Source organism: Hyperolius riggenbachi, chromosome 9, assembly GCF_040937935.1.
Source record: "Hyperolius riggenbachi isolate aHypRig1 chromosome 9, aHypRig1.pri, whole genome shotgun sequence".
NCBI classification, from domain to species: Eukaryota; Metazoa; Chordata; class Amphibia; order Anura; family Hyperoliidae; genus Hyperolius; species Hyperolius riggenbachi.
The window spans coordinates 196,865,599-196,890,391 of NC_090654.1; the positions used below are offsets into that span (position 1 = coordinate 196,865,599).

At 47.6% G+C, this 24,793-nt stretch overlaps 1 protein-coding gene across 2 annotated transcripts in view; it reads left to right on the forward strand.

Moving 5' to 3' along the window:
* The first annotated feature begins 2,705 nt into the window (after nucleotides 1-2,705).
* The window catches only part of LOC137532880 (alpha-actinin-1-like), an 81,744-nt gene continuing 59,656 nt past the window's right edge, over nucleotides 2,706-24,793 (forward strand). The window contains exons 1-2 of one of the 2 annotated variants that reach the window (XM_068253857.1): nucleotides 2,706-2,878; nucleotides 23,014-23,160. In XM_068253857.1, the coding sequence (XP_068109958.1) occupies nucleotides 2,873-2,878; nucleotides 23,014-23,160 (153 nt within the window). In that variant the 5' untranslated portion in view covers nucleotides 2,706-2,872. The remainder of the gene's footprint in view (nucleotides 2,879-23,013; nucleotides 23,161-24,793) is intronic. The other variant, XM_068253856.1, reaches the window with a different exon arrangement.

Sequence of the window (24,793 nt, forward strand, 5' to 3'; positions counted from 1 at the left end):
GTGGTGGAGTAAGACAGGGTGTCACAGGCCCCCTAGTGGCCAGACTGCTGCCCCTCCGGTGGGCACCGCCAGATCTCTTCTTGAGCAGACAATCCTAGCGTCTCTCACGCTGGATGCAGTTAACACTGGAACACTTCCTTGTCCTTCAGGCCTGGAGAATGAGGAAGCGTTCCAGTGTTATCGGCAACCGGCATGAGAGAAGCTAGGATTGACTGTTCAAGAAGAGATTTGACGGTGCCTACCAGAGGGGCAGCTGGGGAGAGCCCGTTATCTTACAACTCTATGCGATATAACATCTAAGGAAAATGTGAGTGTATTTTAATAATACATTTTAAGGTTTTAAAAAGGTATTACGCTATGGGAGCGTTTTACTCTTATCTGAGGTTATTGGACACTGAATGATGTCATATTGAATGGGAGCCCTGATCCAGATGCACTGAGGAGACTGGGCATTATAGAGCGATTGACAACCCATCTAATGCTGGGTACACACGATGCGTTTTTTTCAGTCGATTTTCCGTCCGATCGATTTCTGATTCGATTTTCCGATTCAATTCTGTTATCGTTTCTTATCTATTTCCATTCACTTCTATGGGAAATCAATCAGAAAAATTATTGAAAATAAGATCGGACATGTCGGAAATTATCTATCGAACCATCTGTCTAACACAAAATTGTATGCTAGGTACTCTTTGGACCCCCCCCCCCCCGCTATGTAGGATCTAGCTTTTGAGGTAGGGACTCAGGGGCGACCCATGCTCTAGAGGTTAACTTGCCGCTTACATTTGAGGGAACTGATAGTCTCAAATATATGAGTGGTCCATATCCCCAGCAATCAGCCCATGCAGCGGTGAGCAGAGCCGGCCTTAGAGTACGCGGGGCCTGGGGCGAGTGTCGTATGCGGGGCCTAGAGCAATAAGTGAAGGCCATGTACCGTACCACCACAGTCACGGGCTTCTCCACCTCTAATGCAGTATGCCTTATTATTGTTTAAAAACTAAGCCAACCAATATAGAAACAATTACAATACGTAATGTAATCAAACTGTACCTATCCCTAGCTCCCCAGCCAGCCTCTACCTATCCCTAGCTCCCCATGAAACCTAGCACCAATCCTCAGCCAGTCTGGAAGCTCCAGCCTGAGCCCCCTCTAGCTCCAGTCCGTGCTTGACTGACCTAAATGCCCCTGGGGCCCTCAGACTGAGGCTCTTGCATGTTACCTTAATCTGACATTTGGCAAGCTTCATGTCAGTGCAGAAATTCATTACAAAAATGCAAACGGCATAGTACAGTAAAGCATGGTGAAGACGAAAACCTGAGCAAAAAAAGGGGGGGGGGGGGGCTGTGCAAAATATAAGGTGTGTAAAACAAAATAGGAAAATCTGAGCATATGTAAATGACACACTGCTCAGAACACAAACAGCTAGACTTCTGTAGACCTTTCCTTCACCACCACCAAAATGAGCATGGTATGGCGGGCATGACATGCGGGGCCCTCTTCAGGTGCGGGGCCTGGGGCAATCGCCCCACTTGCCACCCCCAAAGGCCGCCTCTGGCGGTGAGTGACAACTCCAGTTAGCGTGCCAGTGTCTTGCTTTGCTCAACCACCTCCACTTGGAGCGCTGAAGTACAGCACTCATCTGCGTGTCGGTTTCACACAGCCGCCTCAGCACAGAGTGCCTGACCTGCAAGCGCACCAGCTCTTCCCCTATGTGACCAGCTCTCTCTGGGCTGCTATACCTTAGTTCTCCCTCTCATATTTCCATGGCCAGTGACACCGCACATGTGTGCCCCACCAGCCAGGACACCACTCTCACCGTTCCACAGGTGAGGCTGCATATACCTGGCTACAAGGGGCAGTAGGCGCTTAGTCACCTGTGCCGCATGACTATCCATTCCCTCCTCTTCACCTCTCTGCTTCATTACTCCGCATATTCCACCACCACCTATCCCCAAACCGGGAGCACTACAAGTACCAGCCAGCTTGGAGACCACATTTGGAAGTACCAAGGCGATCAAAAGTAGTCAGAAGGCGATCGGCAACACTGCATCCAGAGACTATGTCCCTGGCCTACAAAGGGACAAAAGCGCTAACACTGACCAACCCATACGGGCAAGTCTACAGATGCTATGAGGCATACTGCTAGTACATCACAACTCTGTGTAAGACTAGCTTCGCCAATCACCACCTGGAAAGTGCTGAAGTCTGTGGGGTCTGAGAGATTTCCCAGCCACAAGTCATGGCCATTTATACATCATGTGATCCCTTCCAGCCAATGGGAAGCCAGAAGCCTCAAGAGGAACATGCACTGCACATTGCATCCGTGTTCCTCCACTGCAAAAAGGCAGTGGTATTTTATAAATGTCAATTATTTTTGTGATAACGCCACTGTACTGGATGAAGTATAATGTAGTGACATATCAGTGCTTTATAAATAGGCAGGCACCTTTATCTTGGGAGAAAAGGGTTGCAGTTAGCAGCCAGGCTGTCTTCCTCTGTGCGATGTTTACCATACAGGCATGAGATCATATTCCAACTTGACTTATGAGCCAGATTGGGCAACACGACAATCATTCCATGTCTGCAGGCATCTTTTGTGTGTTCTTTTTATTTCAAATGTGCTAGGACTTGTGATAGCTTGGCAGGGCAACGTAGGTTGGTCTTTGTACACCCATAATTGTCTCCGCCTCCTATTCTATGCAGGAGATTGGCCGTATCTCTATAGAAATGCACAGAACTCTGGAAGAACCACTTGCGGCAGTATGAGAAGAGCATTGTGAACTACAAACTAAAGATCGACCAGCTAGAAGGTGATCACCAACAGATTCAGGAAGCGCTTATATTTGACAACATCAAGCATACCAACTATACCATGGAGGTGAGTGCTGCCCATGGTGACTGGGTGCGGGGGAAGGGGGATAGCTGAATTAGGCTTAACAAATATGGGCACCCCCTATGCGAACTCTGGCTACTAAAAGCAGACGGTTCCGGCTCCCACTATTTAGCGGTGGCCCAGAGCTGTTGCAGAAGGGTTGGATATTAGGGGGGAGGGGGCAAAAGGAGACGGCGAGGTTAAGGTTAGTTGCCCACTGGGGAGGTTAAGGTTAGTCTCCCATGGAGGGGTTAAGGCTAGGCACCAGCGTGGTGGAGGAGGGGGAGGGGTGTTAAGGCTAGGTACCACCAGGGGGTTGTTAAGGTTGGGCACCACCAGCAAGGAGGTTAAGGTAAAGCACCACCAAGGGGGGAGTTTGAGGTTAAGCATCACTGGGAGGAGGTTTAGGTTAGGCGCCACCAGGGGGGAAGTTAAGGTTGGGCACCAAGATACTTAGCGTGAGAGTAGGCAGAGGTTAGGCCAAATTGAAATATTGACAATTATTACTGATATTTCACTATATCAATTAGTAGTAGAATATCTGTAAATTTACCAATATTCTACTACCGCTGTTTCCTGCATCCTTTCAACCACATTTTTTATTTGGTTTACGCCGCGCCCAAACTAGTGCGGAGCTTTCAAATGTATCCTGGCCTGGGGGAGACTTAGCCTCTCTTCTTGCATATATTAAAGCTATATCATTTTTGCTAGCATTATTCATGAAAGGGGACATCTGTTAAAGACTTCATGCTCATTTTCTGTCTGTTTTTATAGAAATGTATGTCTTATAAACTACACTGGAAAAAGTGGAACTCCAGTGAAAATAATGTAATAAAAAAGTGCTTCATTTTTACAATAATTATGGATAAATGATTTAGTCAGTGTTTGCCCATTGTAAAATATTTTTAATCCCTGATTTATATTCTGACATTTATTACATGGTGGCATTTTTACTGCTGGCAAGTGATGTAGCTGCTGCTTGCTGTTTTGGCAGTTGGAAACAGCTGTAAACAGCTATTTCCCACAATGTAACAGGGTTCACAGACAGGAAACTGCCAGAAGTACCTCGGTACTCAGAGCTTCTTGTGTGAGGGGTTTCACCACAATATCAGTCATACAGCGCCCTCTGATGGTCTGTTTGTGTAAAGAAATAGATTTCTCATGTAAAAGGGGTTATCAGCTACTCAGTGGCGTACCTAGGGCATTTGACACCCGGTGCTGGGTATTATAAGACACCCCCCCCCCCCCCCCCCCCCCAAAAAAAAAGTAAAGGGGCAAAAAATGGGTGGCGCTATAACATGGCGGCAAAAATGGGCGTGGCCATGACCGGATGAGGGCGGAGCTAACTGTAATTTGACGTGAACCCGGGTGAGAGTGATATGGAGGCTGCCATATTTATTTCCTTTTAAACAATACTAGTTGCCCTGCTAATCTATTTGGCTGCAGTAGTGAACTGAATCACACCAGAAACAAGCATGCTTGTTCAGGGTTTGTGGTTGAAAGAATTAGAGGCAGAGGACCAGCACGGCAGCCAGGCAACTGGTATTGCTTAAAAGGAGATAAATATGGCAGCCTCAATATTATTCTCACCTCGGGTTCCCTTTAAAAGTGCAACGCAAAGAAGTTTTGGTGACCCTTTCCCCAGAAAATTCACATAATTGTGCAGGTTTTCTGAAGAAAATACACGTAATGTGTGCAGATTTGCCCAGAGAATACGTTCAATCATGTCGGCAGATTTGCCCAGAAAATACATGCAATCATGTCTGCAGATTTGCCCAGAGAATACGTTCAATCATGTTGGCAGATTTGCCCAGAAAATACATGCAATCATGTCGGCACATTTGCCCAGAAAATACATGCAATCATGTCGGCAGATTTGCCCAGAAAATACATGCAATCATGTCGGCAGATTTGCCCAGAAAATACATGCAATCATGTCGGCAGATTTGCCCAGAAAATACATGCAATCATGTCTGCAGATTTGCCCAGAGAATACGTTCAATCATGTCGGCAGATTTGCCGAGAAAATACATGCAATCATGTCGGCAGATTTGCCCAGAAAATACATGCAATCATGTCGGCAGATTTGCCCAGAAAATACATGCAATCATGTAGCAGATTTGACCAGAAAATACATGCAATCGTGTGGCAGACCTGTCCACAAAACACTTCAATCGTCAATAGTTGCCCCCAGTATAGCTAGTATAGTTGCCCCCTGTATAGCTAGTATATTTGCCCCCTGTATAGCTAGTATATTTGCCCCCTGTATAGCTGCCCCCAGTATAGCTAGTATAGCTGCCCCCAGTATAGCTAGTATATCTGCCCCCAGTATAGCTGCCCCCAGTATAGCTAGTATAGCTGCCCCCAGTATAGCTAGTATAGCTGCCCCCAGTATAGCTAGTATAGTTGCCCCCAGTATAGCTGCCCCCAGTATAGCTCCCTCCAGTATAGCTAGTATAGCTGCCCCCAGTATAGCTGCCCCCAGTATAGCTAGTATAGCTGCCCGCAGTATAGCTAGTATAGCTGCCCCCAGTATAGCTAGTATAGCTGCCCCCAGTATAGCTAGTATAGCTGCCCCCAGTATAGCTAGTATAGTTGCCCCCAGTATAGCTGCCCCCAGTATAGCTAGTATAGCTGCCCCCAGTATAGCTAGTATAGCTGCCCCCAGTATAGCTAGTTTAGTTGCCCCCAGTATAGCTGCCCCCCAGTATAGCTGCCCCCAGTATAGCTAGTTTAGTTGGCCCCAGTATAGCTAGTTTAGTTGCCCCCAGTATAGCTAGTATAGCTGCCCCCAGTATAGCTGCCCCCCAGTATAGCTGCCCCCAGTATAGCTAGTTTAGTTGCCCCCAGTATAGCTAGTTTAGTTGCCCCCAGTATAGCCAGTACAGTTGCCCCCAGAATAGCTAGTATAATTGCCCCCAGAATAGCTAGTATAATTGCCCCCAGTATAGCTAGTTTAGTTGCCCCCAGTGTGAGGAAAGCCTGGAAGGAGGGGTGGCGGGGAGGGGGGCCGGACCCCCCACCTCCCTCACCTGGGTCCCCCTCCTTCTGGCGCTTCCCCCTCCTAATTATTAGCAGCGGGCAGGAGCGGCAAAGAAGACTCACTCACCTGCTCCTGGCGATAGCGGCGGCGCATAGCGTCATCCTCACGCGACGCTGGTCTCCGACTTCTCTGTTGCTCACTGTGCTTCCGCCAATCAGGAAGCACAGTGAGCGGTGGAGAAGGCGGAGACCAGCGTCACGTGACGATGACGCTATTTGCCATCGCCTGGAACGCAGGAAGGAGGTGAGTAAGTCCTCTTGCCCGCTGCTGCCCGCTGCTGCTAATTAGGAGGGGGAAGCGCCAGAAGGAGCGGACCCAGGTGAGGGAGGTGGGGGGTCCGGCCCCCCTCCCCGCCGCTTTCCCCGCCACCCCTCCTTTCCGTGCTGCTTCCCCCTCCTGTCCTGCACATTGCACAGGCCTCTGTGGGAGGCCTGATGACACCCCCTGGGGCGCCCGACACCCGGTGCGGGGCGCCCCCTGCCGCCCTATGGTAGGGACGCTACTGCAGCTACTGATTAAGATAAAGTTAAATTCTTGGTCGGAGTTTCTCTTTAAGCCTAGTATAGATAAATGAATCAGATAAGCTGAATGAAATTAACAGAAAAGAAAGAAAATTCCGCTGCACCAATGGCTGGGTGAAAAAAGGTTCTCCGTTTATAAGTGCATCAGTGGGTACAAAAAAATGTTAAAAAAGCTCACGCGTATCGGAGCTCATGGCCCCTTAATCATAGCTTACACATTGTTACAATGCACTAGTTTAAATAGTCCAGTGCCGTCCCACCACAAGGAGGGAGGGAGGTGTGGCCAAAGGCCTTAAAGCAACACACATAATATAACTCCACATTAAAATGGCAGAAGCCAAAATATGAAATAACATAAAATGTTACACACACAGTAACAAGCATATCAACACTATGTCAAATTATCCAGATACACCAAAAGACAGACATGGCAAAAATATATATATATAGTAGCAGCAAAGTTCTATCCAAAGTGCTGGTTGTCACGGAACAGCCGTGAGAAACGAGAACGCAATCGGTTTATTGCGCCGATTGCCCTTGATTGTAGTCGGGCCAGCAATTAGAGACTGACATTCCTGTTTTTTAAATAGGCAGTTTTTTTCCCCTGTTAGCAGCTGGCAGGAAGACTGGCCCTGTGACTTGCTGATTAAGCCAGAGGGGTAACATTTAGATGTTAATTAGCCAGCAAAGAGCTCACTCTGCCCTATGTAATTATTATTTGTGTGGCGGCCGCGTAGGTCTGTCTAGAGAAGTGTCAGGGTTATGAGGTTGCTGAAGCCCCTGCCCCAGATGTGATTACCATAGTCCGGCCCGGGGGCCGACTCTGGGAGCCCGCCTCTGAACTCAGCTCCATTAAAAGTGAATGAGCTGCACGGACAAGTGATTCCTCCATTTTAACATCTCATGAACACACGGCCACTGTGAGGAACAAGTGGTGGCCATCTTGCCGGAGCTGAAACAAAGGACATCCTCCATTTTGTTTGGATTTTAAACCTTGCTGAACTTTGAATCTATCTCGGGAACAAAGAACTTTAAGAACTTGAAACCGTTTGCTTGGACTTGATGATTTTCCCACAAAAGGACATATTTCCACAAACCCTAAGTATTTTCTCCCTTTTTATTTCATACTGGCTATTACTGTTTTAATAATTGTTGATTTTAATAATTATCTGTATATATTAATTATTTATATTGCTGTGAATAAAAGACTTCCTTCAAGTCATTCACTGTTCCGCTACCCTGCTTTTCAGCCGAACACAGGAACTGATCCCAAGTCTCTGGAGAGACGCTACTATTGGTTGTTTTTGGCTAGACAGAATACAGCGTGTTTTAACCGTTTTTTATTCGCAGGATCAGTCAGGCAGTCGGGTCCACGGGACCCTACCCGTGGTGGTGGCAGATACCCTGAAATTGTGTAAAGAAATTACCCATATCTCACGGGCTCCCTTCTGGTTTGTCTGCGGCTAATTCTTAACGGTTCCTGCGCATTGACTGCGACCAGAGTTCGCACGATCTGTGCGCTGGCACCGTTTAGAAGGCCAATTGTGGTCTGACCAAAAAGGGCTCCTGTGACAGTGTTAGGCAGCGGTTGGGACCTGTGTTGTGCTGAAAAGTATCTAAGATAGCGCTATCCAGAAATGAACTAATTCGTTGGTGTAGCTGGAAGGCAATATATTTTTTTATATATACAGAGAGACTGTGTAGCCAGTACCCCTCCCCAAAAGTTTTATTTTATTTGGCATGGAAATATCCGGGAACTACCAGAACATGTGCCTAGCAGACCTGGAAAATCTTTGCAAAGCGAGGGGCATGGACATCCTCCGCAAGAACAAACGGGACCTTATAGCCGACTTGTCCAGATGGGATACCCAGCAACTGCGGGAGCCGGGAGTGTCCGCTGAAGTGGATACCAGCCCATCTGACTCAAGGCCAGGGGAACCAGAGGCTGAAGATCCTAGGCGTACAGAGGTTGAGCATCCTGCGGGCCCTGTTGCAACAGATACGCCAGATACTGTCAGTATGGACCCCAATCTCAGAGGTTCTGGAAGTACTCGCCCGGAACTGGCCAGTACTGGACTGTCCATGGGTGCTGACCCGGTAATGCAGCAGGCATTACAACAGCTGATGGAGACTGACCTGGACAAGTACCTGCAGTACATGGCAGAGCAAAAGCGAGAGGCATGAGAGGAACGGGAACGGCAAGCGGCTGCTACGGAGCGGGAGCTCCAACGACAGCATGAGCTGAACCTGGCAAAAGTTCAACAGGCCAGCCGGAGTTCTCCGCCCAGCCTCCCTGCTGAAGGAGCTGCCCCACCCGTAAGTGCAAAATTTAAATTTGCTAATATTGAAAAAGACACAGACATTGACTTGTTTTTGCGATCCTTTGAAAAAGCCTGCCGTCAGTATCGTCTGTCCCAAGACCAGTGGGCCAGACATCTGACACCTTTGCTGCGCTACAAAGCGCTTGATGCTTTCGCAGAATTGCCTGCGGAGAAAGATAATGATTATTCCGCTATAAAAGACGCTATCATTACTAAGTACCAGCTGACGCCAGAAGCCTATCGCAAAAAGTTCAGGGCCTGGCAGAAAAAGTCTTCTGATTCGTACCGAGATGTGGTCAGCAGCTTGCTCACCACACTCCGCCAGTGGACTCTAGGCCTCACCAAAGGGTCTTATGGTGTCCTGGAGGACTTGATAGTCCTTGAACAATTTCTGGACATTTGCCCGGCTGATGTACGACAATTTGTGTTGGAGCGCAAGCCTGCGTCAGCAACTGTCGCCGCAGATCTCGCTGAGACCTTTGCAACTACCCGGGTGTCTGATACACGCAGAACTGTCCCATCCAGCTGGAGAGGAGGTCAGCCCAATACCCCCGCAGACTCTCCTGCCCCTGTGAGCCGTCAGCCACAGAGGTCACCCAGCGCAGCTGCTGCACCCAGGCCTGCAGCCCCTGGAGAGGTCACCTGTCACTACTGCCGCCAGCCCGGACACATGAAATTCGACTGTCCGGAGCGGAGACAGACACCACCAGCACCTGCATCATCTGCATCGCCTGTACCTCACCCACCGCAGAGGCCACCCGCCAGCGAACCACAGCCTTGATCATCAGATTTTGTCCTGTTTGCCCGCGGAAAGGAAATACGCGACCGAACCGACCAGCAGCAACTTGTTAGAGTGAACGGCAAAGTTGTCACTGGATTCCGAGACACCAGAGCTGACATCACGTTAGTTCACTCACACCTTGTGCCAAAGGAGAGCATCAGCTCCAGCCAATCCCTTGCCCTTACTGGAGTAGAGGGCACCCTTTTCCACATAGCCCACGCGAGAGTGAAGATGGATTGGGGGGTGGGAATCCAAGAAAGGGTTGTTGGGGTTATGAAGAATCTCCCAGTCCCTGTGTTGCTAGGGATTGATTTGGGCAAGCTTGTGTCCTACTATGAACCTGCCCCGACCGCCTTGTCGCTCACGGAAGGAGACGGACTCTCCACCCACCACCAGGTACTTTATACACTTGGGGGAGCACCAGGGGGAGGTGGGTTGAATGTGCCCAGTTCAAGGGTACCCGGTTCAATAGTGCCTGCTTCAAAGGCACCTGAGTTTGATGTACAGACTGTCTGCTGTGATGATGATGTAACTGTACCTGAGTTTACTGTACAACCTGTCTGTAATGAACAAATGTCTATACCTGTCAATGCCAGTAATGCATGCAACGATGATTTGAGTAATGCCCGTCTGTGCCATTCTGAAGGTGTACCTGTGCTAGCAGTACCGCGCAGCTGTACTGCTCAGAACCCGAGCTCAGAACAGGTGGAGGGGGTTCCGGCCTCCTCCCCCTCCTCTGACCGCAGGGATGAGACCTTTCAGCCGCTGGCCTCGTGTGACATGAGCCAGTTGGCTGAAACTGACAGCGCCTTATTCTCAGCCGCACTACAAAGTGACCCAAGCCTGGAGATGCTCAGGCAGCAAGCCGCTGAGCCCCTCGCAGACGGGGCCGCTTTCAAGGTGTACTGGGAAGGTGGGAGACTGTACAGTGAGTCTGTACAGCCCCCTACAGGTAGATCACACGCGAATACCAAATGGCTTGTGGTCCCGAGTGCGTTCAGGGGACATGTGCTGAAATCCGCACATGGTAATCCCCTGACAGGGCACTCAGGTGTCTGCAAGACACTTGCCGGCATTCTGAAACAGTTTTATTGGCCCCGGATGAACAGGGATGTAGCGAACTACTGCAAAGCATGTGCCGTCTGTCAGGAGCTGGGAAGGTCCAGGGATTCCCGCGGGGTTCCCTTAGGTCCACAGCCACTTAGCAGGGGAACCCTGCGTGGGCTGGCTGTTGACTTAACCAACCCACTGCCCGTTGTCAGCAGTCCCGGCAGACACCACGTCCAACTGCAGTGGCGCAAACGCCCTGTCCAGAACGGTCCATGTCCGGTCAACCCTGAGGGTAGCAGACCGCGACCGGTCCAGGGGAACCGTGCCACAGGCTCCAATGGGTTTTCCCGCCGCACCGCTAACCCAAGACCAATCAGCCAGGTTGGCCGACACGCAGCGGGCAGCCGACACCGGAACGCTGATGGGCTGTCCCGGTGTCAGGGGGAACTAGACCCAACAGCGCCAATGGCTGCTACGGCGGATGTCTTGCTGACAACCCCCTACACAGCGTCAGGAATGGGAGGTGTCACGGAACAGCCGTGAGAAACGAGAACGCAATCGGTTTATTGCGCCGATTGCCCTTGATTGTAGTCGGGCCAGCAATTAGAGACTGACATTCCTGTTTTTTAAATAGGCAGTTTTTTTCCCCTGTTAGCAGCTGGCAGGAAGACTGGCCCTGTGACTTGCTGATTAAGCCAGAGGGGTAACATTTAGATGTTAATTAGCCAGCAAAGAGCTCACTCTGCCCTTTTGGGAGATGACAGGATGAGCTCACAGCAGGGGGCTATTCAAAAATATGCTCTGCCCAGACCGGCCGGAGCCATATAAGACACAATAAGAAAACATGGAGTTTAGGATTTTGAGCATGTTTAAGCAATACCGTTCAGGTGAGAAATGTGAAAGTTATATCATTCTGCTGGTCCGGATCTTGTGAGTATTTTGATATTAAATTTGGGCCACTGGCATAACCAGAACTCTGGGAATTCCACCGTTTTTTAACCGGGCATGCAAACTTGCCCAAGTTTGATATCATATTAATCGGTAGGTTCTGGGGATCGAGAATATGTAATTATTATTTGTGTGCCGGCTGCGTAGGTCTGTCTAGAGAAGTGTCAGGGTTATGAGGTTGCTGAAGCCCCTGCCCCAGATGTGATTACCATAGTCCGGCCCGGGGGCCGACTCTGGGAGCCCGCCTCTGAACTCAGCTCCATTAAAAGTGAATGAGCTGCACGGGCAAGTGATTCCTCCATTTTTTGTGTTTCAAAAATTTTTATTAAATTTTCCATTTTCAAAAGATACAATAAGGCTAACAATATTGCCATATGGTATCGTAACAGTCAATTTAACATTGGTCAGACGTCATACAATAACCAGGTGATAAACATAACATCGGTCAGATATCATGCAGTAGAAGGAATAATAACATAACCATAATGTAAACCAGGGAATAATGCATATTAGAGAATTTATAGAGATGTGACCCAGAGGACCATGTCCAGCTATCTGGGGCAAGTATGTGGGTGGGAAGGGGGTGTTCCTAGCCAATGGCCAGGGAAAACTGTGATCCCCTGAGCCCGTCGTCCAGCGATAGACGGGCAACAGAGAGGTCGCTTATGATAAGCTCAACTGAGGGGTTTAGGTAGAAGGGAAAGAATCAAGAAAGAGAGGGTGAGAAGAAGATGAAAAAAAGAAAGAAGGAAAGAAGAAAAGAGGGCCATCCCGACTCATAGCCTCCTGATCAGGGAACTCTCCATGAGGGGGTGTTCTAATTGGATCCAGGGGTCCCAAATCTTCTCGAATTTTTTGTGAGTATCCTTCAGGATACTAGTTAGCTTTTCATTAGTCATGAAAGAGTTGATTCGGGATTTCACCTCGTTAATGCTGACCGAGGGTTTTTTCCAGTTGTTAGCAATGGTCATTGTAGCTGCTGATAGGACAAAAGAAGCCAGTTTGTTCTGGGGTGAAGTTAGCACTTCTATTTTTTCGTGTAAGAGAGCCTGCCAAGGGTTTTTGGGGATGGTTATGTGAAAAAGGGATGAAAGTAGCCTAAAAACTTGACACCAAAATCTAGTGAGCCTGGGACAGGTCCACCAAATATGGAGCATGTCCCCGTGTGATCTACATCCACGAAAGCAAAAGGGGCTGGCTGAGGGGAACACCTTTGCTATTCTTGCTGGGACAAGATACCAGCGGGTCATAACCTTATATGCCGCCTCTATGGTGTGAAGATTCGATGAGCAGCAGGAAATCCTGCTCCATATATTAAGCCAGTCCTCTCGGTCTCTCGTGCCCGACAGATCGGATTCCCATTTGGTGATGTAAGCGTGGGTGAGTGGGTGTTCTGGGCGGGTCAGGAAGGAATAAATTGTGGAAATTAACCCTTTGGAATTAGGGCGGTAGAGACATATGTTCTCGTATGGAGTAGGGTCGAAGGGGGGTTCTCTATTTTGAGTGAGGGACTGCATCCAATGTCTTATTTGTAGGAATCGGAAGTATTCTCTCGGTGGAACCTGGAAGTTTTCTTGTAGGGCTGGCCAACTGTATACTCCTCTAGGGTTAATGAAGTGCATAACTTTGGTGAGGCCGTTATCGACCCACCATCTGAAGGCTTCCGGGTTCTCATACCCTGGGAGAAAGAGTGGATTGTTAACCAGAGGTAGCAGGGGGAGGTGGGGGGATAGGAGATGAGAAGAGTATCGGACTGAGTCCCAAACTTGGAGGCTATGAAGCATGGGGGGGCTAAGGGTAGTGGGCCGCATCTTTTGAGGTACCCAAACGAGGGTGCTCGGTAGCATAGGGGCACTGTCTGGGATCTCGAGAAACACCCACAGGGGGGTATCACAGGTTTGAAAAACCTGTGTTAGTTGAGTTATAGTTGCTGCTCGGTAGTAAGAGCTAATCTGAGGGACTCCCAATCCACCGTCTAATTTGTGAGCAAAAAGGGTTGACTTATTAACCCTGGGATGTTTGCGACCCCAGATAAAGGATTGTATTTTATGCTGGAGAGTGCGTAGATAATGGGGGGGCACTTTGACGGGGAGGGTCCGAAAGTAGTAAAGAAGCTTAGGTAAGAACGTCATCTTGATTGAGTTAATTTTCCCTAGCCATGAGAGCGGGAGTGTAGACCATCTATCTGTTAGTGTAGATAGGGATTTGAGCAGTGGCGGGTAGTTGGCCGCGAAAAGGGAGGCATAATTGGGGGTTAGGGTGATGCCAAGGTAGGGTATAGATTGGACCCATTGAAAGGGGCAAAATTCTTGGAGCTGAGTAGCGAGGTGCGGTGTAAGAGAGATGCCTAAAGCTTTAGATTTTGTCATATTGATTTTTAGACCAGAGACCAGAGCAAATTGTTCGAGGGCTTTGAGGGCATTTGGAATGGAGATATGAGGCTGTGTGAGGAATAAAAGGGTGTCGTCTGCAAACATAAGTAGCTTATGGGCTAGGCCGGCCCTCTCTACCCCCCTAATGTCAGTGTTTTCACGTAGAAAACATGCGAATGGCTCTAGAGCTAGGATGAAAAGTAAAGGGGAGAGCGGGCAGCCCTGGCGAGTACCTCTCTGTATGGGGAAAATTTGTGAGGTGTGGCCTGAGAATCTCACCGAGGCTGTAGGAGTGGAGTACAGTCCCCCGACCCAATTCAGGAAGTAGGGATCAAGCCCCCATTTGCTTAAAGTGTGTTTGAGGTAATTCCATGAGAGGGTATCAAACGCCTTAAAAATGTCTAGGGATAAGGCTACACTTGGGATTTTTTGGGAGTGTAAGTAATGGGACAAAAGGACTGCTCGTCTAGTGCTGTCTTCTGCCTGACGGCCCGGGACAAAACCTACCTGGTCACGATGAATGAGATTTGGCAAAACTCTATTTAAGCGTAAGGCTAATATTTTCCCCAGTAGCTTGAGGTCTACGTTAATGAGGGAAATGGGGCGAAATTGGTGGGGTGCAAGGCAGTCCTGTTCAATTTTAGGGATCATGGAAATATGGGCGGATAGCAAGGAACCCGGAGGCGGTTTGCCCTCGCGTAGTTCATTGTAGCAGTCAGCTAGGGTTGGGGCTAGTGAGATTGCTAACTTTTTATAGTATTGTGCTGTGAAACCATCTGGGCCTGGGGTTTTGTTGACCTTGAGGGTTTTTATGGCGGAAAGAACTTCCTGAGAGGTGATAGGTGCACTGAGACTAGCAGCAGTATCTGTAGTGAGTTTTGGTAGGTTTATTTGGTCTAAAAAATCGTGTATGGCTCTATCGGAAGTGGAGTTAGTGCTGGTGTATAAGTCTGATAGAAACGTGGTAAAGGTGTCCACTATCTTGCGGGGGTTGGCAGTTGCCTGACCAGAAGCGTCGCGTACTTTCAGGATGGTGGGGTGAAGGGGCTTGTTGTTAAGGCATTTAGCTAGGAGGGCCAAGGGCTTATTGGCGTTGTAGTAATATAATTGCCTCCTCCAACGCAGTTGCCGTTCTACTTTGTCCATTAGGAGTAAATCTAATTCTGTGCGGAGTTTGTCTTTGATAATTCTGTTGATCCGAGTGGGATGTTGTTTCCAAGTGTGTTCAGCCGCTTCGAATTTGTTGGTTAAGTCTGTAATCTTTTGAATACGTTGGCGTTTAAGTGAGCTAGCCAGGCCGATCAGAAAGCCCCGGATGGTAGCTTTATGAGCTTCCCACAAGGTCAGTGAGGAGGATACGGAGCCTGTGTTATCAACAAAGTACTCCGTGACTTTGTCTTTTAATTGGTTGAGGATTTCTTCTCTAGAAAGCATAGAATCATTTAAACGCCAATGGAACTCTCTTTTAAGTGGGAGCGACAGTGAGCAGCAGATTGAAATTGGGGAATGGTCAGACCAAGTAGTGGAGTGGATTTTGGCAGCTGGAGCAAGGTGTAAATATTTCTGTTGGGTAAAAATATGATCAATACGACTAAAGCTGTCATGGGGGTTTGAGTAAAAGGTAAAGTCTTTAGTGGTGGGATGAAGTTCTCTCCAAACGTCTATGTAACCATATTTATCAAGCAGTGCTTTGATTTTGATACCTTGAAGGTCAGTGGGTTCGGGAGAGGAATTAGGGTGAGCAGATCTCTGTCTATCTATTTTAGGGTTGAGGGTGACATTGGTGTCACCTGCGATTATTATTTGGCCAGTTCCGTGTTGTGTTAGGACTTGGAGGAAGTGGGAGTAAAAGTTGGACTGGTGTGCATTAGGCGCATAATAAGAAGCAAAGGTAATTTCTCTGTCGTATATAGAGCCAGTTAAAATGAGGTATCGGCCCGTAGGGTCAGCAATTTGTTTCGTACAATTGAACGGGAAATTTTTTCGGAATGCAATAATGACGCCTCGGACTTTAGTACGGGCGCATGCAAAATGGGCGACAGGAAAGTGGCGGCTTAAGTGCCTAGGGCAAGAGGATTGGTCTAATCTGGTTTCCTGTAAGCAGACTACGTCCGCTTGACATGCTTTGTAGTATGAGAATGCTTTGGAACGTTTATTAGGGGAGCCAAAACCCTGGACGTTGTGCGAGAAAATTTTGAAAGTGTCAGAGGTCATGGAGGATCTGTATGAGGATCGAGCCAGAGGTGGGAGACCATGAGGCGGGAGGCCCGGAAGAGAAAGAGACAGAGAGGAAGAAGGAGAAGAATGAGAGAGGTAGGAGCAAGTGTTAAGAGGGTAGACCTGAAATAGGTCAACAGTAAGACTAGCTCGAAGAGAGCAGAGTACCAGGTGGAGATAAGCTCTAACCGGTACATAGGGAGAGCATGTGTAGACCGACTGCCCTGCTGGCTAAATGGGAGTCTGAGATGATTGGGAGAGTCCCAACGACTGTGGTCAGGGTAGAGGAGGGGAAGAGGAGATGTCGAGGTATGGGGTGTATGAAAATGGTAACCCGAGAAGACTGGAAAGGGTCAGAAGCATTAAAAGCTTAATATTGAGTATACCGGTCCACTCAATGGTCGCGGCCGCAAAAGGCTTGGGAAATATCAGTGGTCTTTTGGCGCCACCCGGTGGAGAAGGAGTGCATTTATTAAGTAAATGCAACGAGGGAAATCCCTCATATTTGGCTTAGTCTGTTAAGCAGGAGAAAGGCTGCGCATTTTGATGCCATAAAAGGTTAAAGGAGGGCAAAAGATTTAGAGTGCGACCAGTGAGTGTCCGGCATTCATTTTTATATAAAACCATACAAGAATGGAGATAACTTCTATTAAAATTAACAGAGGCAAACAACATTGTGATGAGCTAACCATACAATATGTCAGTGTTCCAGTGCATACCATGGATGGGTATTAAACAGCCAGGGGGAGAGGGAGAAAGATGCTCAGTGACGGAGGGGCATCCGTGGTGCCCCTGGGGTATAAGCAGGTATTGGTTAGGTTTAGGGGGAGGGATAGTGGTGAGGGTATTAACGGGGGGGCAGAAGGAAAAGGGTTAGGGAGGGAGGGAGAGGGGTGCTCAGTGACGGAGGGGCACCCACGGTGTCCCTGGGGTATAAGCAGATAGAGATCGAGAAAGAAGGGGGGGGGGGGAAGGGTATAGAGGCACATTGGTAATAATCCTGTAAGCATAAGCGCGGTTAGTGGCGCCTCATATACAGGTAGCAGCACATATTATACACCGGTAGCTCATATTAAACCAGGTAGAAAGTTGGTAACCATGTAAAAGAGTAACCACATATTATATCACTATTGCAATACGTATTCTGAAAGGGTTCGGGGGAGGGAGGGGGGGGATAAGGGAGGATGGATGCTCAGTGGCGGAGGGGCACACATGGTGACCCTGGGGTATAAACAGGTAAAAGCCAGGTGTAGGAGGAAGGGTAAAGGGAAAGGGAGGTATAGGGGTACATTCAAGAGATCTTATAGTCATACGACAATAAATGGTGCCTTATCTGTAAATAGCAGCGCATTCTGTACACAAGTAGCTCATATTGAGCCAGATTAAAGGCTGGTAACCATGTAATGGAATATCTACGTTCTGTATCACTGCCATAATACATAACATGAAAGGGTCCGGGGGGGGGGGGGGTCAAGGAGGGGGAGGAATGCTCAGTAATGGGGGGGCACACATGGTGTCCCTGGGATATGAGCAAATAGTGATCAGGCATAAGGGAAAGGGTGGGGGGGAGGGAGAGAGGGTGTAGGGGCACTTTAGTAGGGTCCTATAGTCCTAAACATAGTAGATGGCATCACATATGCAAATCACCGCACATTCTATACCCGACTAGCCCGTTTTGAGCCAAGTTAAGAGCTGATGGCAGTGTTGTAAGGTATCCACGTGCTATATCACTGTCATGATATACAGTCTAGAAAGACTCGGAAGGGAGGGGTGGAGGAAGGAGGGAGAGGGATGCTCAGTGACGGAGGGGCACACATGGTGTCCCTGGGGTATGAGCAGGTAGTGGTCAGGTATAGGGGAAGGGGTAGGAGGGAGAGAAGGTATAAGGGCACATTAGCAACGACATGCAATCATAAACACAGTAGACACAGTAAATGGCACCTCATATGCGGATAGCAGCTCGTTCTATACACTGGTAGCCCATATTAGGCCAAGTTAAGAGCTGGTAGCAGTATTATAGGATAGCCACATGTTATATTATTATCATGGTACATATCGTGAGAAGACTAAGGGAGGGGGGGGGATAAGGGAAGGAGGAAAGGGAGCGCTCAGTGACGGAGGGACACACTGGGTGTCCCTGGGGTATAAGCAGATATTGGACAGGTGCGGGGAGGAGGGCAGAAGGGAGGGTGGGTATGAGGTGATATTCACAAAACAGTTTTAACCATAAAGATAACACGTGGTGCAGTCAATAGCGATATGTCTCAGACGGGGGTACCATAGAATGAGCCCGCTGGAAACTAATAACCGTGTTGAGAGTTTTCAACAGTAACAAGGCACATATGGCGATCCTTAAGTGTGAGCAGGGATGTAAAAAAGAGTTATTGCTAGAGGCTGTTGCTCAGGTTAGGTCATTGTTCGCCAGCTGGAAGCCCTATGCGCGGGAGCTATAACAAACATCCTGCAGTACTGTTCATGCATGGGCGTTCTGTGTATGCAGGGGGGGTTAGGAAGCCCCCGTCCGGTTATGTCCCATGGGTGATCGGGATCTGAGGTGGGGGGAAAAAAGGGAAAAGAAAAAAGGGAAGAGTAGCTCTCATAGTCTTACCCAACCGTGTCGGCAGATGGCAAGTTCAGCGTGGTCTGCGCACCGGGGAGGCCTCGGTGAAAAGTGTCAAAAGAGAAACGAGGAGTGGAGTCGAGGAGAAGCAAAACAGAAATCAATCTGGCGGCAGATTGCTGCGTCCGGGAGATGCTCCTGCCTGGAAGCTGAGGTTAGATCTCGGTTTTCCGGTGGTGGGGACCTGCCGCCATTCATCTTGCAGCGAAGGTGACCTCTGGGAGGGCTGCTTCGGGGGGGATCTAGAGGCGCCAGAAGTGTCGGCCGGCAGAAGAAGGCGAAGCTGTTCCAGGAGCCGATGAGCGTCATCCGGAGAGGACACTGCATAGGATTTCCCAGCGTGTACAAAAATCATCTTGAAGGGGAATCCCCACTTATATTTAATGCCCTGTGAGCGAAGGGCAGAGGTAAAGGGCTTCATAGCTTTTCTTTTTAGAATAGTAGCAGGTGCCAAATCCGCATATATTTGGTATGGATGGTCTTGAAAGGTGAGCGGTTCTTTCTCTCGTGCCGCCTGCAAGACTGTTTCTTTGGTGCGATAGAAAGTGAATTTGATTAGGATATCACGCGGTGGTCCATTGGGTTTCTGGGGGCCCAGTGCTCTGTGAATCCTATCGAATTCTAAACGTTCTATGGGGATGGAAGGCACCAGCTCCTGGAACAAAGCTGTTGCGGTAGAGTTAAGATCCAAAATGGACTCCGGGAGCCCACGGATCCTTAAGTTACTGCGACGAGAGCGGTTCTCCGAGTCCTCCAAGCGGAGTTTCGCATCTGTCAACTCTGTCTTCATCTCGCCCATCTCTTTCTCATGTGTGTTCACGATGGTGTTGATTTTGTCCACTTTGTCCTCTATCTCTCCTGTGCGTGCTGTCAGCTCTCTGATCTCCTTTTTCAGTTGAGAGGCTACTTTATGGGCTACTGTGTCCAGCTCCCGGTGGAGGAGCGCCTTAAATTTGTCTAGCATCAACGCATCTTTCGGCGTCCATTCCAGGGCTGCTTCGGTGGAGCGAGCGGAGCGTGGAGTGGCATGTTCTGGCTTGCTGCTCTTCGCTCGCAGGCGGGAAGCAATTGTGGCGTCTGAGTGAGAGGAGGCCGAGGACGCCATGCTTGATGGGCTGCGGCGCCTCCTGGATGATCTGGCGGAGGAGCTGGGAGACGACTCTCTGGATCCTCTCGATCTTCGGTCCATAAGTGCACGGGGGTAAGCAGATGCTATTGCTCGGGAAGGGGTGTGAAAGGGAGCCGTTGGGAGGCTTGAAATTCAGGGCAACGGCAGTCGGTCTCGCTGAGCTGCACTAGAAAGCGTCCATCTTCCTAGCGCGCCAGCCACGCCCCCGTGATTCCTCCATTTTAACATCTCATGAACACACGGCCACTGTGAGGAACAAGTGGTGGCCATCTTGCCGGAGCTGAAACAAAGGACATCCTCCATTTTGTTTGGATTTTAAACCTTGCTGAACTTTGAATCTATCTCGGGAACAAAGAACTTTAAGAACTTGAAACCGTTTGCTTGGACTTGATGATTTTCCCACAAAAGGACATATTTCCACAAACCCTAAGTATTTTCTCCCTTTTTATTTCATACTGGCTATTACTGTTTTAATAATTGTTGATTTTAACAATTGTCTGTATATATTAATTATTTATATTGCTGTGAATAAAAGACTTCCTCCAAGTAAATCACTGTTCCGCTACCCTGCTTTTCAGCCGAACACAGGAACTGATCCCAAGTCTTTGGAGAGACGCTACTATTGGTTGTTTTTGGCTAGACAGAATACAGCGTGTTTTAACCGTTTTTTATTCGCAGGATCAGTCAGGCAGTCGAGTCCACGGGCTGTTTCCGCGAGTCCACGGGCCCCTACCCGTGGTGGTGGCAGATACCCTGAAATCGTGTAAAGTTGTAATTACCCATATCTCACGGGCTCCCTTCTGGTTTGTCTGCGGCTAATTCTTAACGGTTCCTGTGCATTGACTGCGACCAGAGTTCGCACGATCTGTGCGCTGGCACCGTTTAGAAGGCCAATTGCGGTCTGACCAAAAAGGGCTCCTGTGACACTGGTAAAAATCCAGAATTGCTATAACATTATAGACTAGAGTCATATGTTAGACTAACGTCCATTCTGGAGTTTAACCCTTGAGGTTATACTACACGACCTCTACGCCAACGCATTTCTGAACATTACAATGGAGCCTCCAGATGCCTCAGGAATAAATCTTACATCTCTAAGGTTTCTAGTGTGTCTAAGCATTTTTTGAATGCACATCAGGGAGATATGAGGGGTTTTGTTTTCCAAGGGGTGGAGAGGGTCATGCATTCTGCCAGAGGGGGTGATCTGTACAGGGTTTTACGAAAGAGAGAGGCTTTCTGGATTTGGAAATTGGGGACCAGGATTCCTCAAGGGTTAAACTCCAGAATGGACGTTAGTCTAACATATGACTCTAGTCTATAATGTTATAGCAATTCTGGATTTTTACCAGCACTTTGGATAGAACTTTGCTGCTACTATATATATATTTTTTGCCATGTCTGTCTTTTGGTGTATCTGGATAATTTGACATAGTGTTGATATGCTTGTTACTGTGTGTGTAACATTTTATGTTATTTCATATTTTGGCTTCTGCCATTTTAATGTGGAGTTATATTATGTGTGTTGCTTTAAGGCCTTTGGCCACACCTCCCTCCCTCCTTGTGGTGGGACGGCACTGGACTATTTAAACTAGTGCATTGTAACAATGTGTAAGCTATGATTAAGGGGCCATGAGCTCCGATACGCGTGAGCTTTTTTAACATTTTTTTGTACCTACTGATGCAATAATAAACGGAGAACCTTTTTTCACCCAGCCATTGGTGCAGCGGAATTTTCTTTCTTTTCTACTGGTTGCTGAGCTTACAGGTTCCTGGCTCCCTTTGGCTTATTTGTGTGTGGATGCTGCGGGTCCTTCCCTGTTTTGCTTCCTGAATGAAATTAAATTTGATTTTCATTGCTCCCATTACTTGTGGTTGTTCTGCCGAACCATAATATTGATCTGATGCACACTGTAAAGTGATGGAGCTGTACTAAGCGATGTAGCCAAATTTAGTATGTGACTATGATAGGATCATGGGCGGAGCTACACTAGGGGCACGCTGATGCACTTGCCCCCCCCCCCCCCGGGAATCACTGAGCCCCCCTGCTCAGTAACATACAGTGAACTGTTTCCAGGCTCCAGCAGCATACACTGAACAGGATAGGGTCTGTAAAAACTCTCCATGTCATCCTGCGTCTATGCAGGCATTAAGTAAACCAAGTGTCTTATCTATTTGCAGTGGCTGGATAGTGTACTGGTTAAGGGCACCGCCTTTGACATGGGAGACCAGGATTTGAATCCTGGCTAGGGTCTGTACCTATTCAGTAAGGAGTTCAAGGCAAGACTCCCCAACACTGCAGGGTGGCCTCTTGAGCACGTCCCAGTCGCTGCAGCTCTTGAGAGCTTTGAGTCCTTCAGGAGATACAAATGTGCGGATTATTATTATTATTTGTCATAAATACCTCACAATACTTGTAAGTTCCCTTGTAATTACTGTATCTGGATGACACTTATATTTGCAAAAAATAAAAATCTCTCCACCTCCTTCTGATTGTATGTTCTAACATTGTCAGTCAACAGGAACTGTTGCTGTTTTCTTTTAAATTAGCCAATAAACTAGAGCTTGTATTTTACAGATATAAAGCTTTTAATCTGGGTAATAATCGCAATTTAAAACTTCCTGTCTGTAAAATACAAGGTCTAGTCTGCAGCAAAGCTTAGATAAGGAATTACACACACAGTGTTTCTCTCCCTCTTGCCTCTTCCTCCTCCCCTTGCTTGTTGAGTCGTGAGACACAGGCTGGGGGCTGGAAAGATTTGTCTGTGATCTGTCCACACAGGAACAGCTTGCTAGCAATTAATGATTAAAGCATGACAGCAAACTAGCCAAGTACATCTGTAGGTAACTTTTCTTCAATAATAGCACCATCATTTGGACAATCGTCTCTGCTCAAAAGCCTCTGAGTTCTGTTTGTGATATTTACATTTGGTTCCTATCACTGCTGGGCTAGTTAGCCTTCATTTTATCACCTGAGTTATGCCAAAAATATCTAAAGCTCGCCATACAAACATTGATTTTTATCACCCAAATGGGCCCAGGCAGCCAGTCACCGTGCCCCCCACCAAAAAAAAAGTGAAGCTGGAACCGCCACTGGATACGATGGTTGTCATTTGAATGTAGCTTGTATTGATTATTTCAGCACAGCCGCGTAGCATGGGAGAATCTTCTTACCACTATCGCCAGGACCATCAATGAAACAGAAAACCAGATTCTCACATGTGGTGCCAAAGGAATCAGCCAGGAGAAGATGAATAAATTCAGGAACTCCTTCAACCACTTTGACAGGGTAAGCACATATTTGTCTACACTCAGGTTGTCCCTAAAAGACATACAATAATCTATGTACAAAGTGATGATATTAAAAGGCCTGTCCACTCAAAACCAATTCTACGTTCGAGTATCTAAATCTGCACAGTAGTTCTTGCAATTATGAGGGTGTCAACGCCATAACACTCAAATTCTCCAAATGTAATTCCCATTGGGAAATGATGAGGAAAATTATGTACAGATGGTATCTGTCACCTAGGAAAGTGGCATCCTATTCCAAAAATGCATCACCTTTAGGCCTCTTGCACACTGCAAGTGATTCCGATTCAGATTCCGCTTTTTAATCAGTTTTTACATCCGATTCCGATTTGCAGTTTGCTCCCTGCACACTGCAAATCGGAATCTGAATCGGATGTAAAAACTGATTAAAAAGTGGAATCTGAATCGGAATCACTTGCAGTGTGCAAGAGGCCTTATGTTGGAAATGCGGTACAGATGTGGGAACTTATTACCACATGTTTTGGGACTGCCCACTAGTTGCTAAACTATAGCACAACATGGAGAGGCTAATTAAATCACTAATACTTCCAGACTTTCAAATGAACCCACGACTTGCATTAATGCTTGATTTTCATAATATGCCCAAACGAGTACAACCTATTATCTGTCACACAATTCTAGCAGGATTACACCTTATAACTCCAAATTGCAAATCCACTGAAGATTTCTCAATCCCCCAGTTATTGGCATCAGTTAAAAATAACTTAACAATGAAGGTCAGGATTAGGAACAGAACTTCTAACAATACTGATTTTTTTGTCCTCCCAGAGGAATGGGCCTCTTTCGCCTTCTCATAACTCTTAGATACCTATTTGATTATACCCACACACGATGCAATATGTGAACTCCCCGCCACATACAATTTTCCTTTTCCTCGCTTTAGTTTCCCCGTTGAGTTATCTAGGCTTTCAAGCTTCCAGTACTTTTAGCACGACCACCTGTTCGAAGGCCCTAACTCTAGGTCCAGCTGGTATGAGCAAGGTTGGTAATCCCCACCTCTTACCATTAGAGACAGGTGCTGGTACGTTATGTTAGCGTGAACAGTCTCTGTGGTTACTATAGCCATTCGACTTATTGTATAGCAGAAGTTGACGTGTTTATTTGATGATTTGTTGATACAGATGATTTTTATTCCTATGTATCTCTTATACCAATGTTCCTCTTCACCAAGCTTTTGGCTATTCTAATTTCCTAGTATCAATGGAAATATTAAAAAAAAATGGTTTATAATGACAAAATAAATAAATTATGAGGGGGTCCTCCTTGTCCCAACTGGATATTGAGTTCTGTTGGGAGCAATGCAAAAAGGACAGTAGGAACTGCCCCCACCCCCTGCCCCGATATAGTAGAAGTTCCGGGTTGGAGCGGAATTCTAGGAATCCTGATATTTTAGCTTATTGTTAAGCTGCCAGCTAAACAACCCAAAAACAGCCATCCCATAAAGTAAAAAAAAAATTGGAAGCACTTAAATTCTGCAGCAAAAGCAGTAAAGTGACAATGTTCTACTCTACTCCCTACTGTGGAGGCAAGGTGTAGCGACTCTCACAGGCTTCCAGTGGCCTATGAAATGAATATCTGGTAGTAGTGTTGGT